The following is a 14922-nucleotide window of genomic DNA, read 5'->3' as shown; positions in this document are numbered from 1 at the left end:
GGGAAAACAAAGATTGAATATTTCGTTATGAGAAAGAAGTTTGACCGTAAGTACAAGAAAACAGATTATAAAATTTCTTAAGTGCACAGAGACTCAAACAAAACCATGAATGCTTTAATGTGTACTACAAAGGAGCCTGATTCTGGGAGCACCGTTCAACATCTCTGTATAAATATGAAGTCTCATTGTGTGTTTTCTCCTTGCTAGGAGTTAATTCCAGAATTTTACTACCTACCAGAGATGTTTGTCAACAGTAATGGCTATAATCTGGGAATCAGGGAAGATGAAATTGTCGTGAATGATGTTGATCTCCCTCCATGGGCCAAGAAGCCCGAAGACTTTGTCCGTATCAACAGGATGGTAAGCTGTACTTTAGTTTAACCTAAGTAAGGGGTTCCGTGTTTTAACAAGCTAACCTAATTCTGTTTTCATCTCTTTAGGACTAGATTTATAAAGTAAAAAGTGAAGGAGAATTTGAATTCTGCCTTGCTTGACAGAACCCTTTATTTTACAGTGGATTTTCCTTACATGTGCCCAAATTATGGAAAGTTAAATTCAGTTATTTACTCTCTCCTGAGAGAGCATCAGATGGGCATGAGCGGGACAGTACAAGATAGCCTAAAAAATTTGTGTGTCCCTCCTCACCACCTTCTACATTAAAAAAATAAAGGATTGCTATAAATGCTGTTATCTTGCAAGACATCTTGTATTCCTTATTCGCCTGAAGATATGCACTTCCTCTTCATCAGAGATGAACTGGAAGTGTAGAAATGTGAACATAAGCCAACAACTGCAGTCCCTGAAGAAATTTTGCAAAAGAACTCATCTGATGTAAATTATTACAAGGCCTGCAGAATTTAAGCAGAAAGAACATTTATGTTTTATCTTTTTCTCCTTCATTTGTTGGATAATTATTTTCTTATTGATAGAGTTAATACATATGTATGCTTTTATTAATTTTTAGGAATAGCAAGGTGTATTCTGATGCTTTAGTCAGCAGTAGTTCAATTTATGGTTCTGTTCTGGAAATAGTTCTTCCTTAAAATGCATATTGCTTGTCTTGCTTATAAAGTCAGGACTATGATTTTGATAAGCTATGGTTTTCTATACAGCTGCAGAACTGTTCAGCTTATGCATTATTCCCAATAGTGCTTTTGTGGTAGCATTGTAAATCTAGTATTGGTTTGGTCCTATTTTTTTCTGATCAATTTGGCAATTTAATTTGAAGCACTGTCTATTTAAAGAAAATTGTTCTTCAAGAATTGATAGAAAAAAGTAACTCTATGAAGTTCAAAAGAATAGAAGAATGTTATAAAAACAAACTTATTCCTAGATGTAGATGATTTAGAAGTACCCTCCATTTAGAAGAGTAAGTAGTTTGACATATGTACAACAGTCTCCTAAGGAAGTGAGTGCAACCTCATCATTTGAGATATATGAAACACGGCTATGAGAAATTATTCTGTCATTGACAGATTAGTCTGTCATTGACAGGAAGAAGCTGAACAATGTTTCTTGGCTGATTTCTCTTATAGCTGCATATTTTGTAAAATTATTTTTAAAATCAAATAATTGTCACAGCTGAAATTCAAGTGCAATTTGACTAGTAAAGAAGGAGGTGTCCTCAAAGGATCACTAGAGTTCATTAGCGTTCTCAAGTGTGGGATATGCAATCACAGGTACTCTGGAGTGCCCGTGTCACTGCACAGAGCCCTTTCTTGGGTAGTGTTTGTGGCTAGACCCAAACTGAGCCAAAAGGTAAGCACACTAAAGTTGACCTAAAGGTTTAGTTTTGACATCTGAAAGAACAGTAGTGTGATTCCTTTGTGGAAAAGGAGAAGCAAGCTGCCCTCTATAGAAGGATGTAATGAGAGATGCATATTAAGGACTCATTTTCAGAAATTTTATAAAGACTTTTCCTTCCTGTATCTTAAATTGAGTTTTATTCATCTTTCCTTTCCACAAAGGTGGAATGATTAATAGGAGGATATGTGCACTATGTGATAAGAGATAACCTGAAGAAAAGCTTTATCTTTAGTTTCTTTCATTTCCCTTTGTGCAATTTCTGCTTGGTTGTTTTTTTTTTTTTTTTTTTTTTGCACTGTTGAAGAAATCAGCTGCTTGCATGAATTTAGAGTACAGGATTTAAATCCCTTTAGGACTACAGTACTTGATAGTTAGGTAATGACTGATTCCATATGTGTGTAAGTCTGCTTAGACTGCCAGGAGACAGACAAACTGATTTTAAGATTAGAGTAGTATTATAATTACAGGTTTCAACTAATTGAATACTTTGTAGATTTCTAAAATCAAAAATTATCTCCCATATATGTCAGACCCTTCCGATACTGTTTTCCACCTCTTTCCCCACAGATGTGAGCATCATGCCATTATTATACAGTTTTGCTGGGAGGCAGTTTCTTCATGGTCTTTATTCATCCCATGATCCCCTGATCATGCTCTTTTAGCAGGAGCATGATCAGTAGTTAAAATTCAGTTCTGTGCAGATACATGTTATCTTCAAGTGAGAAGTCTGCGGAAGTTTCCAAATAATAACAAAGTTAGGAATTGCCTGGAAAACAAGAGAAAGAGGCATAGATTTATTTGAATTAGATGCATAAAATACACTGAAAATCACCTTGGAAGGAAAGAATTAAAAATGTTCAATAAGAAGCAGAAGTCTGGAAACAAAAATAGTACCAAAAATAGAGCAGTAGCAAGGTAAGGGTGACAATAAGTGGCAATTAGATTAAACAAAACTGTAATTCTCTATTCACCAGAAATAAGTGTATTTTGATGCAATCTATGGAGAATCATTGCATCACAGAGGATGTAAACAGTTGTACCTGTCTGTGGTTCTTTTGAGACTGTACCTGGAATATTGGATTCACATCTGGGTGACTAGAAAACAGAAGCGTTCATATTTGGATATAGTTCAGAGGATAAAAGCAAAGTGAATAACTTTGGGACTTTAAAGAGCATGATATATGCATAATATTTTACAAAGCTTATTATAAAAGAGCAAGTAGCTAAAGAAGGATAATCCCTTTCACAAAAATGCAGATAGTATTCACAAAAAATGCAGTAAGAAGTAATGGAATTACATTTTGAAAATGCAATACTTTGAATGTGTAATAATTTTTCAGAAACACTTCTTAATGGAGGGTTTTGTTAACACATACAGCAAACTGCCAGTACACTGTCTTTTTGGTCACTAGACTGGGACTGGTCAAAGGAACAAATATAAAGGGATTGGGAAGGTTGACATTCCCTACCCTAATGTCTGATTCCATTATTTGAACCGGACAGCAGATGTATTATGTTAGGTCATCCCCAGGCCAAGTTTGACTGTTATACAAGAATCTATCTTAAGAAAAAAAAATAGCCTGGGTGTGATGCTGACATGTAAAATACAGCAAGCTTGTGCAAGCCTGGAATTTCTACAGCAACTTAGCAAGCAAGCAGAGAACACGTTTACAGAAAACTGAGAAATATTTCAAGTGTTATCCTGATCCCTTGTCTAAGAAAATCAGCAGTAGTCATTTCACCTCAGTGGAAAGGATCCTGTGTGGTACAGCACAACATACAGTGGGATCTTGTTTTTCCCTAGCTGACACTATTTTCTTGTGTTCATACATACTTTTTTGCTTGCTGCAGGCATATATAATGTGTAATTTTATGCGGGAGTAAGTACAAATCCTTATATACTACTTGCACATTTATGAATGTAAACATTTTCTTTAAATCACAGCAAGAATTCCAACATTTCATCCTGAGACTTACCAAAGAAAGCAGAGAATAGCCTATAAAACATCAAGAGGCACAGTGTCATAAATTGACATAATTTAACCAATTAGTTAACAAGCTTTACTAAAATTCTGTGCAAATTAATAAATGGCAGACAGGGGTTTTGAGTTATATCACTTAATTGTTCAGCTGGGTGTTTTATGCTTCAACCTAAACACAGAAATGAACGTGGAAATGGTTTTCCATCAAAAGAGATTCCTTTAAACTTGTGGAAATTAGACTTATTCTAAAGACCAGAAAAGACATTCAATCAAGTTACTTTTAAGACCTATTACAGTAGCTTCTAAAACACTCAGTGTATACATTAGGGATTTTTGTAGCAGTTTTATTTATCCATACAAACCTAGACTGATTACTATGGAGTTACTCATGAAACATTAATAAAGCACTATGTTCAATGCTAACACGATTATGGTCTGACCTCAGCGGTGGTACAAAGGACAGAGGCAGAAAGTGTCCCTGATAACATTACGCTAATGCTGGGCTCATCAATCATAATCACCCAGTTTACCAGGGAAAAAAAAAGCCACGCATAAAACCTTCCACAGATGTGCATCTGTAGTCCTACTCAACCTCTCAGTCCCCACAGACTCTGAGCAATCCTGAGAGCCAGAAATAGAACAGATTCAGTCAGTAAGTCAAGCATGTTAAATCAAGGCAGGGAACACCACTGTGAAACACTGAAGCAGAGCTTTTATAATAAGCATTCTTTAGTTTTGAAACAAAAGATGTGAGATTGTGTAATTCAAAGTTAATTACAATGATATTTTCATTATGGCTTATGCACATATTAAATTACAAATTGCAGTGCTGAGTAAAATGCATTCACTATAAATTATACTTTTGAGAGATTAAATGATGTCCTGTTTTTGTTATGCATATTTTGTTCCTATTACATAACTGTTACTAAGATTGAATTTTCTTTCTGTCTCTGAAATGATTTATTTGCACTCTTGTGCTGCCAATTACATTTTTGTACAGTTCCCTGGCTATTCAGAAGCATGCATAGTATTTCATAATTAAAAAGCTTCTTGAATAATCATTAGAAACATCTAGTATGCAATCTCTTTGCTAGGAGGATCTGGAAAATTTATCTTTTCCTCCTCACCATTCAGCAGCAGTTGACATTTCTTTTCTACCAGATAAGCACAAGATAAGACTTGATATTACTTCCTCTGTAGTAACTTTGATTTTATTTTGTGGATTGCCAAGGTTAGTTCTCAATGCAATTAAAACTTATTCAGGCAACAGGGGTTTCAATCTACTTTGGAAATAGCAATGATTTTTTTGGTTTTGAACTTCCTATATTGCTGAAGAATCCTATTTACATTTTGAAGATGCTTACATAAAGGATCAGTTTCAGTGCAGACATCCCTGAATAACCCAAATCTGTAAAATGTACTTCTGTGTAACTTTTTTTAAAATATTACTTTACTTAAATGAACATAATTAATTTCAGATACCAGTATTGCCTGGTTTGTTATATGAGGAAAGTCAAGGATTTTGCTTCAATAGTAAGTACTGGTAAATAGTACTTACTTCAATAGTAAGAAATGGTAAATGAGTTGGAGAAATATTGGGTAGAGAGGATCTGTATATGCAATGGCTGCAGAGGAGCACAGATGTGAGGGGAGAGAAGAAAAACCCAGCTCACAGGCTGAAATGACTGATGGTCTGTTATTGAGCAGATCTGTAAAGCCAAACTACCTCAGTGTAATTATAAGAAAATATTTTTAAATATACTAAATATAATTTAATAGCAAGATACAAGTGTTTTTTGGAGATACAGATAGCATATAGATATGGAAGGGAGCAAGGCAGGACCTGCGGAAACAGGGGAGACAGATGCAGCTGTGGTACAGACAAGGAGCAGCATCAGAGCTTTCCACTTCTCTGGTGACACGAAATACCTGGAGAGCACAAAATGTTGTGTTAGAAAGAGGTTGGAATAGCATATTTTGTAAATCAAGAACTTCTGACACTTTACAGAGCACATAGTGTACGTTACAATAAAAACCACTGCCTCCTACTGGAATCTCTGTGAAAAATACTTTTAACATCAAGTTAGGATGAGCAGAGGGGAAGTGTGCAGCATTCATACTGCACAGAGGTCTGAGAAGAGATATAGTGCTTGTTCCCAGGAAGCAGTAACTTGGTTTATATTAACTTTTTTTTAGTCTATACATAAACTTACTAATACCTATTTGTATTTTACAACACCTACAGATCAGATTTTCGACCTGTGGAACATGGGTGCATATACTTGCCTGCAAATACACAAACCCCACAAAATATGTTTACACTAGATGTATAATAATGCTTGCAAATTATCTGCTGGCAATAAAAGTCACTTCACTGAAAACAGTAACAGGAGAAACTCCTTCCTCAAAACAAAACCCATGAAAAAATACTGACTGGAATATTGCTATTTGAAAGTGAAACCTAATAACAGTTATTCAATCAAACAAGTTCAGTTTGAGAGTGCCTGAATTAAACTCTATTTTCTGTACATTTTAATTATAGTAGAAAGCAAGCTGGATTTCTGTTTAACAGTAAGAATCTTCAAAAACCATAAATAATATTACATCATTATATAAGTAATATTTATTATTGCTTTTTTTAAACAAAAAAGTTTTCTTATATTTCATATTAAAGAGATGCTCAAAAAATTAAACCACCGGAAATGTTTTATAACCAAAATGTTCTTGAAAAATGCTTTAGCACCGGCCTATTTTGAGGATATTATTGTTATCTTTTTCTATATATTGTTCCTACTGTGCCTACAAATTATTTTCTATACAGTAAATTCTCTCGCCCTATTCCCTACTGAGCACTGCATATTCTTGAGAAACCAAACGATGTACTGTTGACAGTGAACAGCTCATAAATTTTCAGGAAGCACTTACATGGATAGGGAGCAGCCTGTGCATTAGAGCAAATTAGGGAGAGGATTCCGCAAGTATCGCATGAGTAGCATTGCAGAAGTTCTTGGAGAAACACCAGCAAACCAGGTCAGACCTGACATAAGAAGCTTTCTCCTGACTAACATTAATCCAGATTATAAAGCACAGATCAGAAGCCTTTTCCCTGAGGGCCAGTGGGACTTTGTAACATTTTAGTGGCTTGTTCTTGAGTGCACCCTACCTATTGTTCATGCCCAGTGCCCTACCCCACAGGACACCCTGACTGGGGCACCATGAACATCACACAGCACCTGTTGCAGCCTGCAGCTGGAGGCTGTGTGGTGCTACGGCCCATGAAGAGTCATTCTGCTTCACAGCTCTGGCTCCTCTCTCCATCATCCACTCTGGTCTCTGCCCCAAATCCTGCACCACCCCAGTCTTACATCACACAGCTACTACCCCTTGATACCCCCAACATCCTCAGAGCCTCCTTGACAATAATTCTTCTGAATACCACATTTGTGTGGAGTTCTGAAATTTATATTTCAAAATAATTAAATTCTCGTGCTACAGATTTACTCACAATTTTCTCAAGAAACGGAGGTATTTCCCCAGGGAACTAAAGACCCCAAAGTTCTTTAGAGAACCATTAGACCTCTAAACATAGTACAATAAATCTGTTTAAAGAATTTGAGACATTAGATATTCAACTGCTAAAAAGTAACTCATTTAATAAGTTATTAAAGAAGTATTAATCCTTGTGAAATAGAAGTTCTCCAAACCTGCCAGACTCAGTAAGACCTTCTCTGAAATGACAAGCTGCTTTGTAAGGGCTTGTCATGTGAGTGGAAACTGCCTCAAGTAAATATAACATAGATGTTCAACTCTCCTAACTCTTCTAACTGTAAAGGTCAAAAAAAGTGTACCCTCCCCCCCCCCATGAGTAAGACTGACAAACTGATGGTAATGGACAAGGTACTCAACAGCTTTTTACCTCAGTCTTCTATTGCAACCTCTCTTTCCACACCTCTCGAGTGACTGGACTGCAAGATGGGGTCTTGGAGAGCAAAGTCTCTCCCACTGTACGAAAAGATCAGTTTTATGGCCACCTGAAGAACCTGAACATACTAAAAGTCTATGGCATCTGATGAGTTGCGTCCCAGAGTCCTTTGGGAATTGACTGATGTAGTCGTCAAGCCACTCTCCATAAAATGTCATGGCAGTCAGGTGGAGTCTCTGGTGAGTGGGAAAAGGGAAACATTGCACCCATTTTTAAAAAGGGTAGAAAGTAGGATGCTGGGAATTACTTAACTGTGAACCTCACCTCTGTGCCTGAGAAGCTCATGGAACAGATCCTCCTAGAACCCATGCTAAGGCACATGGAGGAAGGGAGGTGATTTGAGACAGCCAACATGGCTTCACCAAGGGCAAGTCCTTCCTGACCAACCTGGTGGACTTTTACAATGGAGTGACTACATTAGTGGACATGGGAAGGGCTACAGATGTCATCTGTCTGGATTTGTATAAAGCCTTTGACATGGTCCCTCACGGCATCCTTCTCTCTAAATTGGAGAAAGATGGATTTAATGGATGGACTGTTTGGTGGGTAAGGAATTGGTTGGACAGTCACATCCAGAGGGTAATGGTCAACAGCTCAATGTCCAGATGGACATCGGTGACAAGTGGTGGTCTCTACTGGGACCGGTACTGTTTAATAACTTCATCAATGACATAGACAGTGGGATCGAGTGCACCCTCAGCGAGTTTGCAGATGACACCAAGCTGAGTGATGCGGTTGCCACACCTGAGGGATGGGATATCATCCAGAAGGAAATGAAAAAACTCAAGAAGTGGGCCCATGGGCCTCACAAGGTTCAACAAGACCAAGTGCAAGGTCCTGCACCTGGGTTAGGACAACCCCTGGTATGAATACAGGCTGGACATGAGCCAGAAAAGTGCACCTGCAGCTCAGAAGGCCAACTGCGTCCTGGACTACATCGAAAGAAACATAGTCAGCAGGGCTGCCCCTCTGCTCCCCTCTTATGAGACCCCCACCTAGGGTGCTGCATCCAGCTCTGGGATCCTCAGAAAGGACACTGACCTGTTAGAATGGGTCCGGGGGAGGGTCATGAAGATGACCGGAGGTCTGAAGCACCTGTCCTATGAAGACAGTCTAAGAGAGCTGGGGTTATCTAGGCTGGAGAAGAGAAGGCTCCAAGGAGACCTTATTGTGACCTTTCAGTACTTAAAGAGACCTATAAGAAAGATGAGGACAAAATTATTAGCAGGACTGACTGAGATAGGACAGGGGATAATGACTTAAAATGAAAAGAGGGTAGATTCAGAGGAGATATAAGGAAGAAATTTTTCACAATGAGGATGATGAAACACTGGAACAAGTTGCCCAGAGATGTGGTGAATGCCCCATCCCTGGAAACATTCAAGGTCAGGTGGGTCAGGGCTCTGGGCAACTTGAATTAGTTGAAGATATCCCTGCTCGTTGCAAGGGGATTGAACTAGATGATCTTTTAAGGTCCTTTCCAACCCAAACTGTTCTACTGTTCTGTGTTTCTGTGATTCTAACACCAGAGGATTTTAGATGAGATAATGGGAGAAATATGCTCATTCAGCTCGTGTTGATTTTTTTCAAATTTACTCTCCCACTCTTGAATAGTCAAAAACTTTGTCATTTTCCTGAAATGCTCTAGAAGTAGCAATGCTACATTCTAGAAGTAACAATGCTATTTTTGAGCAAAGGAAATGCCTAATAATTTTTTGTAATTACTTCTTAATAAATAAATTATAGATACAGATGGAAAGAAACTTTAAATATGCAGAGTTCAGATACTCAAGAGAACAGTTAGGCTGCTCACCGTAAGTTGATTTGAGATAGATGCTGGAAAGATAACAGACTTTAAATCCTAAATTCTTAAAATGTTTTATTACATACAAAAGGAACATTAAAAATTAAGCATTTAAAAGTAAGGAAATGCTTTATTTGTGGTGACTGTGGCATACTTAATTTTATCCTTACATGCTAGCATCCTGCACTCTAATTGAGGTAAAAGTCCAGTGAAAAAGATTATATGGGATGATGTAGTTGCTGACTACATCATGTTGTACACACACGGTGTAACATAATTAAGGATTTGGCATTTTTTAATTATTTATTGGCAGTCATACTTTGAAACCAAATAGTATTAGTTTAATAGTATTTCGTATTTAGTATTAAGTATCATTAATCCTATTTAAATATTATCACTCACGATATGCATGTGGTGACTTCTGATTTTGAAAACAAAACTTTCTATGGTTGTCTGCAACATTTCTTTAAAGCTTTTTACAGTATGTTGAACTTAAGCCCTTTAAAACTGAACCACATGTCAGCTTTTAAGCCGGAGAGTTCCCATCCATTTTCCTCAGAAATAATAGTCCCCGGTTTTGACAGAAAAGGGTCCGGTTTTCCACCAAAGCACAGAGAATTCCTCTTCCACAATGATCATTACAGGGAAAATATCTGAGGAACGATTGCATGCGGTACCCAGCAAGCCAGCCCCACGTGATTTGCCCTATCTGAGGCTGTTTCTGGGGGTGGAGGGTGGGTAGGGGGCAGCTGCCTGTAAACAGTGAACGGCAGGGTGCTACAGTGACCGATGATTATTTTGGAAGCAGCCTCCTTTTGATGTAAATGAACAAAATGAATAATCTTTTCCCAACATTTATCTCCGTGAAGAATCTGAACTTTCCTTGGGCAGACATGAAAGTATCGTAGCTGGGTAGTGTTTGTGCTTAGTAGTGGCACTGTGATAAAAACAATGGAGGAATTAGGATTTCTCAGGGGAAGGAAAAAGAAACACAGTCTTTGAGAATGAAAAGTGTTAGGTAACGTACAGGGTTACTTTCAGCTCTGCCTGTATGCAGTGAGTAGTAGTAAGGTTGACATAGATGTTAACATAATAAATTGTACTAAGGCAGGTATTTTTTCAGCAGAGCAAATCAGGATCTTTTTCAGTGGTGCCCAGTGACAGGACATGAGGCAATGGGCACAAATTGAAACAAGAAGATCCCTCTGAACATCAGGAAACATATTTTTCACTCTGAGGGTGATGGAGAGCATTGGCACAGGGAGGTTGTGAAGTCTCCATCCTTGGAGATATTAAAAAGACATCTGGGTACAGTCCTGGGCAGCCTGCTCTAGGTGGCCCTGCTGGAGCAGAGGGTTTGGACCAGGTTATTTCGAGATGTCCCTTCCAAACTAAGCCATTCTGTGATTCTGTATTTTCTTTTATTATTTTCTAATAAACTAATGAAAAATTAGTTCCCAAATTTGAGAATTGAACTCCCCTTGTTCTCATCAAAGGGAACTAGGCATATGACACTGTTCAAAATTGGTACTGTGATGGAGTTTGGGCAAGGACATGTATAAAAACTTCGTCAATGAACTATAAATCTTTATCTAAATACCTGTTCCTGTTTATCACTGTTTGTATTTGAAGGTAGCATTAGGAATAAAGGAATGAGTGTGCCAGAATGCTATCTTAAATACGCAGTGAGTCTTTATAGGAGAATGATTTGTGAATCAAGGTACAGACTCATGGAAAAATAGGACAGGTAGTCTGGTAGAGGGGTAAAGAGAAACTGTGTAATACCTTCAGCTTTCTAAAACTCCAGTTCAGGCAATGATGTCTACAAAAGTTGCCAGTTGTGTCTGATAAAGGCATATGGATTGGATCAGGCTCAAGAGTAATACTATCATCATTTCCTCTGTCTAGAATTAATCTCTTTCCACATGCTGAGCAAAGGAATAGCAATCCTTGAACCCATTTTTAAACTAACTGGTCATGGCTTCTGTTTTCTGTAGTGAACCAACCTAATATCAGAAATGAGTGGGAAAATTGTGATTGATTTCTCCTTTGAGAAACTAGTCACAACGTGCACATGGAGTTCAGAACCTCATTTTCCTGATACAGCTTTTTAATTGTCAAATTTTCATTTTCGATTTAAGGCTAATTGAACTAGTTAGAAAATGAGTTGGAAGATTGGTTTTTTGAGTGTTTTTCCCACTTCCATCAGGTTATTTTGAAAAATTATGTAACTTACTTGACGATCCCAAAAATTTATAATTAAAACCCTTGCAGTTGGGAGAAACCCAGTAGCTAAGAAGAAACATGATATACAATGAAGGAAAAGAGAATATCCTTTTAGTCCTTCTCTCAATATATCCAGTTACAATTTTTAATGTTTGAAGGATTTCAAATGTATAAAATAAGCCTGAACAGAAAATTTAATAATACCCATTATGTTTTCTCAGTTACTTCCTAACCCTGAATTTCACTTGCAGGCCCTGGAAAGTGAGTTTGTATCATGTCAACTTCATCAGTGGATTGACCTTATATTTGGCTACAAGCAACGAGGACCAGAAGCAGTGCGTGCACTCAATGTTTTCCACTACCTAACATATGAAGGCTCTGTGAACCTGGACAGTATCACTGATCCTGTCCTCAGGGAGGTAGGTGTTTACTGCCGTTTCATTCCAAAAACTGCTGTCATCTCACAAGAAATGGTACTTCTTCCATCTTTCACTGCTGGAGAAAATTGGTGTGTGACTTGATTCAGAATTTAGTTCCTAGGCGACTTCAGAAGCAAGTTTGAATAAACTAGCAATAAAACAGATGTCCCTAATATATTTAATAGGCAGTTATGATGTGGGAAATTGTAATGCAATGTACATTCTGTAATATATAGTCTGCTACTTTTTATCATATACTTTTGTTAAGTTCACTTAGTAGAACTGAAAAACTGAAAGAAAAAACTGCATCATTGTCATAGGGAAAAAAAAATCTAACCTTTTCAGTCAGATGATGTTGGTGAAAATATGTATCTGAGAAAGAATATATTTGCTAGATTTACAGCAGCAAATATTCAGATTACTTTTGTTTTAATCACATAAAGCATAATTAAACTGTTACCTAAACAGAAAATGTTTGCTATTTGTTGTGCATACAAGTATTTATGTTTGTATATATGTATGCGTAAAATATATATATGTGTATATATATACAAGTATTTTAAATTAATTGGTAATTTTTTTAAAAAATTGTTATAGATATCCTGATACATGTTTCCTTCCAGTGAGTGTATTTGTTTTAGTAAGACTATTAGTTTGAATGATGATTTTCTAATACCATCCATTTGTTGACTAAAACAATTGAAATTTTGTGCGAAGTGTGAAGAAGCAACAGCTGCTAGATGAGTACTGCTGTGATGAAGCTCTACACACAGTCTTCCATTCCCCCAGATAGCTGCCATCTGCTGTATGCAAAACAGTAATAATTTATACATTGCCAGGCAATGAGGTTTTGTTTGTTTGTTTGTTTGTTTTCCAGTCTTGGAGACAGAAATCTAGAGCTTTCAGAAAGAAATAGATTTGAGAAACCATTCATATTCAGCTAACTATTGGGGTTTGTCATGTTAGTTTTTAACAGTGTGTTACTGCATCCTGTTGCATTTGATGCTTTTTTAGGAGTGGAAATAAAAAACCATTCAGACCCCTGGCTTCCTATAGCTGGATTTTCACTCTATGCATTGCAAAGTTTAGATTTTCTAAGCAATTAATATTTGCTTAGTGTTAAGAATGACTAGAGTTGCTTTGATTCCCCTTGCCTCACATATTTAGTGTTGATATGTACGTAATAGTTTTATGAATTTAAAACGTTGAGCATGAAAAGAGTCATGCTTTTCTAGAGATACAAAGAAGCAATGCTTTTTAAAGTATAAAACAGGTGTCAAGCACCATGAACACAAGGGATTTTCACGGCTTAAGGTCCTGATTTGCATGGGCAGACTCCTGTGTCTTGACTTTAAAGGCCTTCTCCCACAGGGCAGCTTGTGGGATTGAGGTCTATTTGTCTATTCACCTTATTTAACATCTTATAACACGATGGGACTCTTTAGCTCTCCTGTGACTCTACTTACATGCATAACTTGTCATCAGAAATTTAAAAAAATTAATGGAGATGTTTTTGTTCACTCACTTGTACATCTAACCCATGCCCTTTCAGTCAATAACATATATACCTCTTCTTGGGCTATTTAACTTTATCTTCATTGCCACAAGTTGGATTTGTAAATAAAATTCATTGTTAGCAATGAGAAGGCAACAAGTCGAGGAAAAATGAATCCTTCTAATTTTTGTTATATATAGGTAAAAAGTAGTATGCATCCATTTAAAAATAGTGTACTTTCTCCTACTAGAGATCTCTGGCATTGTTGATTTGTGCTTTGTCATAAGAAGATTTAAAAAATACTTTTTATTCATTTCTAATCAGGATTAACAGTACATGTGTAAATATAGACAGATTTAGGCCTGCCTTCTGTTTTCCTGGGCTCTGTTTATAAAACTAGCAGACATTCTCTGGTCAGTAATAAAGCATTTGACATCTTGATGATCTAGTGGACAATATCTTTGGATGTCATGTTTCTGTTACAAATATATATATTGTTTTCTTGGCTTTTTTGTTGTTGTTTGTTTTGCTTTTGTTTGGTTTTGTTTTACTTTATTTTGGCTTTTTGTAGATATTCCAGAAAATAAATTAAAAGCAAAAAGATATTTTAAAAGCCTCTGAAGACCCCTTATAAATGCAGAAACGTAAGGATAGAATACTAGCACCCTTAAAAGTAGTGATAACTATTGTTTATCATATTTTACAGTGGTAGGTGGTGATGTCTGGCATCTTAATTTAGAAACACTGCAATTTAGCATTGATTGCACTCTGCAGTTACCCAGAAAAATGCATGTCTCAGTATCCAAATGCTCTTGATGTTTATTTTGTAAACAAACTGAAATATTTTGGTTTTGTCTCATGGAAGATGGCAATGCTCTCAATAAATGGTGGTAAAATGTGCCGATCAATACAACCTTATTGTCAGGAGCCATTATCAGGCCAATGGGCTCAAGCATGGCAGTAACCTCTTCAAACTGTGGCTGTAACTAATTTCATATTGAGCTGAGTCCCAACAGAATCTATCCAGTGAAATAAGTCTCCAAACAAAAAAACCCCAAACCTCCCATTTAGGTCTGAGCTGATTGAAAGACATAATTTAAACTGGCAGGGCCCCATGACCTGTTTATGCTATACCTTGGTGTTTTCATTTTCACCCTTTGCTCGAGCATCTCATTTAACCACTAAGGAATATGTTCTTAGCTTTCTGT

General features: G+C 36.9%; 1 protein-coding gene across 6 annotated transcripts in view; it reads left to right on the top strand.

The window, feature by feature from the left end:
* The window catches only part of NBEA (neurobeachin), a 389390-nt gene that overhangs the window by 329112 nt on the left and 45356 nt on the right, over positions 1 to 14922 (top strand). For all 6 annotated transcript variants that reach the window (XM_039385864.1, XM_039385860.1, XM_039385863.1 and 3 more), the window contains 2 exons: positions 208 to 360; positions 12052 to 12219. In XM_039385864.1, the coding sequence (XP_039241798.1) occupies positions 208 to 360; positions 12052 to 12219 (321 nt within the window). The remainder of the gene's footprint in view (positions 1 to 207; positions 361 to 12051; positions 12220 to 14922) is intronic.

Source organism: Pipra filicauda, unplaced genomic scaffold, assembly GCF_003945595.2.
Source record: "Pipra filicauda isolate LSUMZ 115617 unplaced genomic scaffold, ASM394559v2 scaffold443_size986076_pilon, whole genome shotgun sequence".
In the NCBI taxonomy this organism is placed as follows: Eukaryota; Metazoa; Chordata; class Aves; order Passeriformes; family Pipridae; genus Pipra; species Pipra filicauda.
This window is presented reverse-complemented; position numbering and strand designations above follow the sequence as displayed.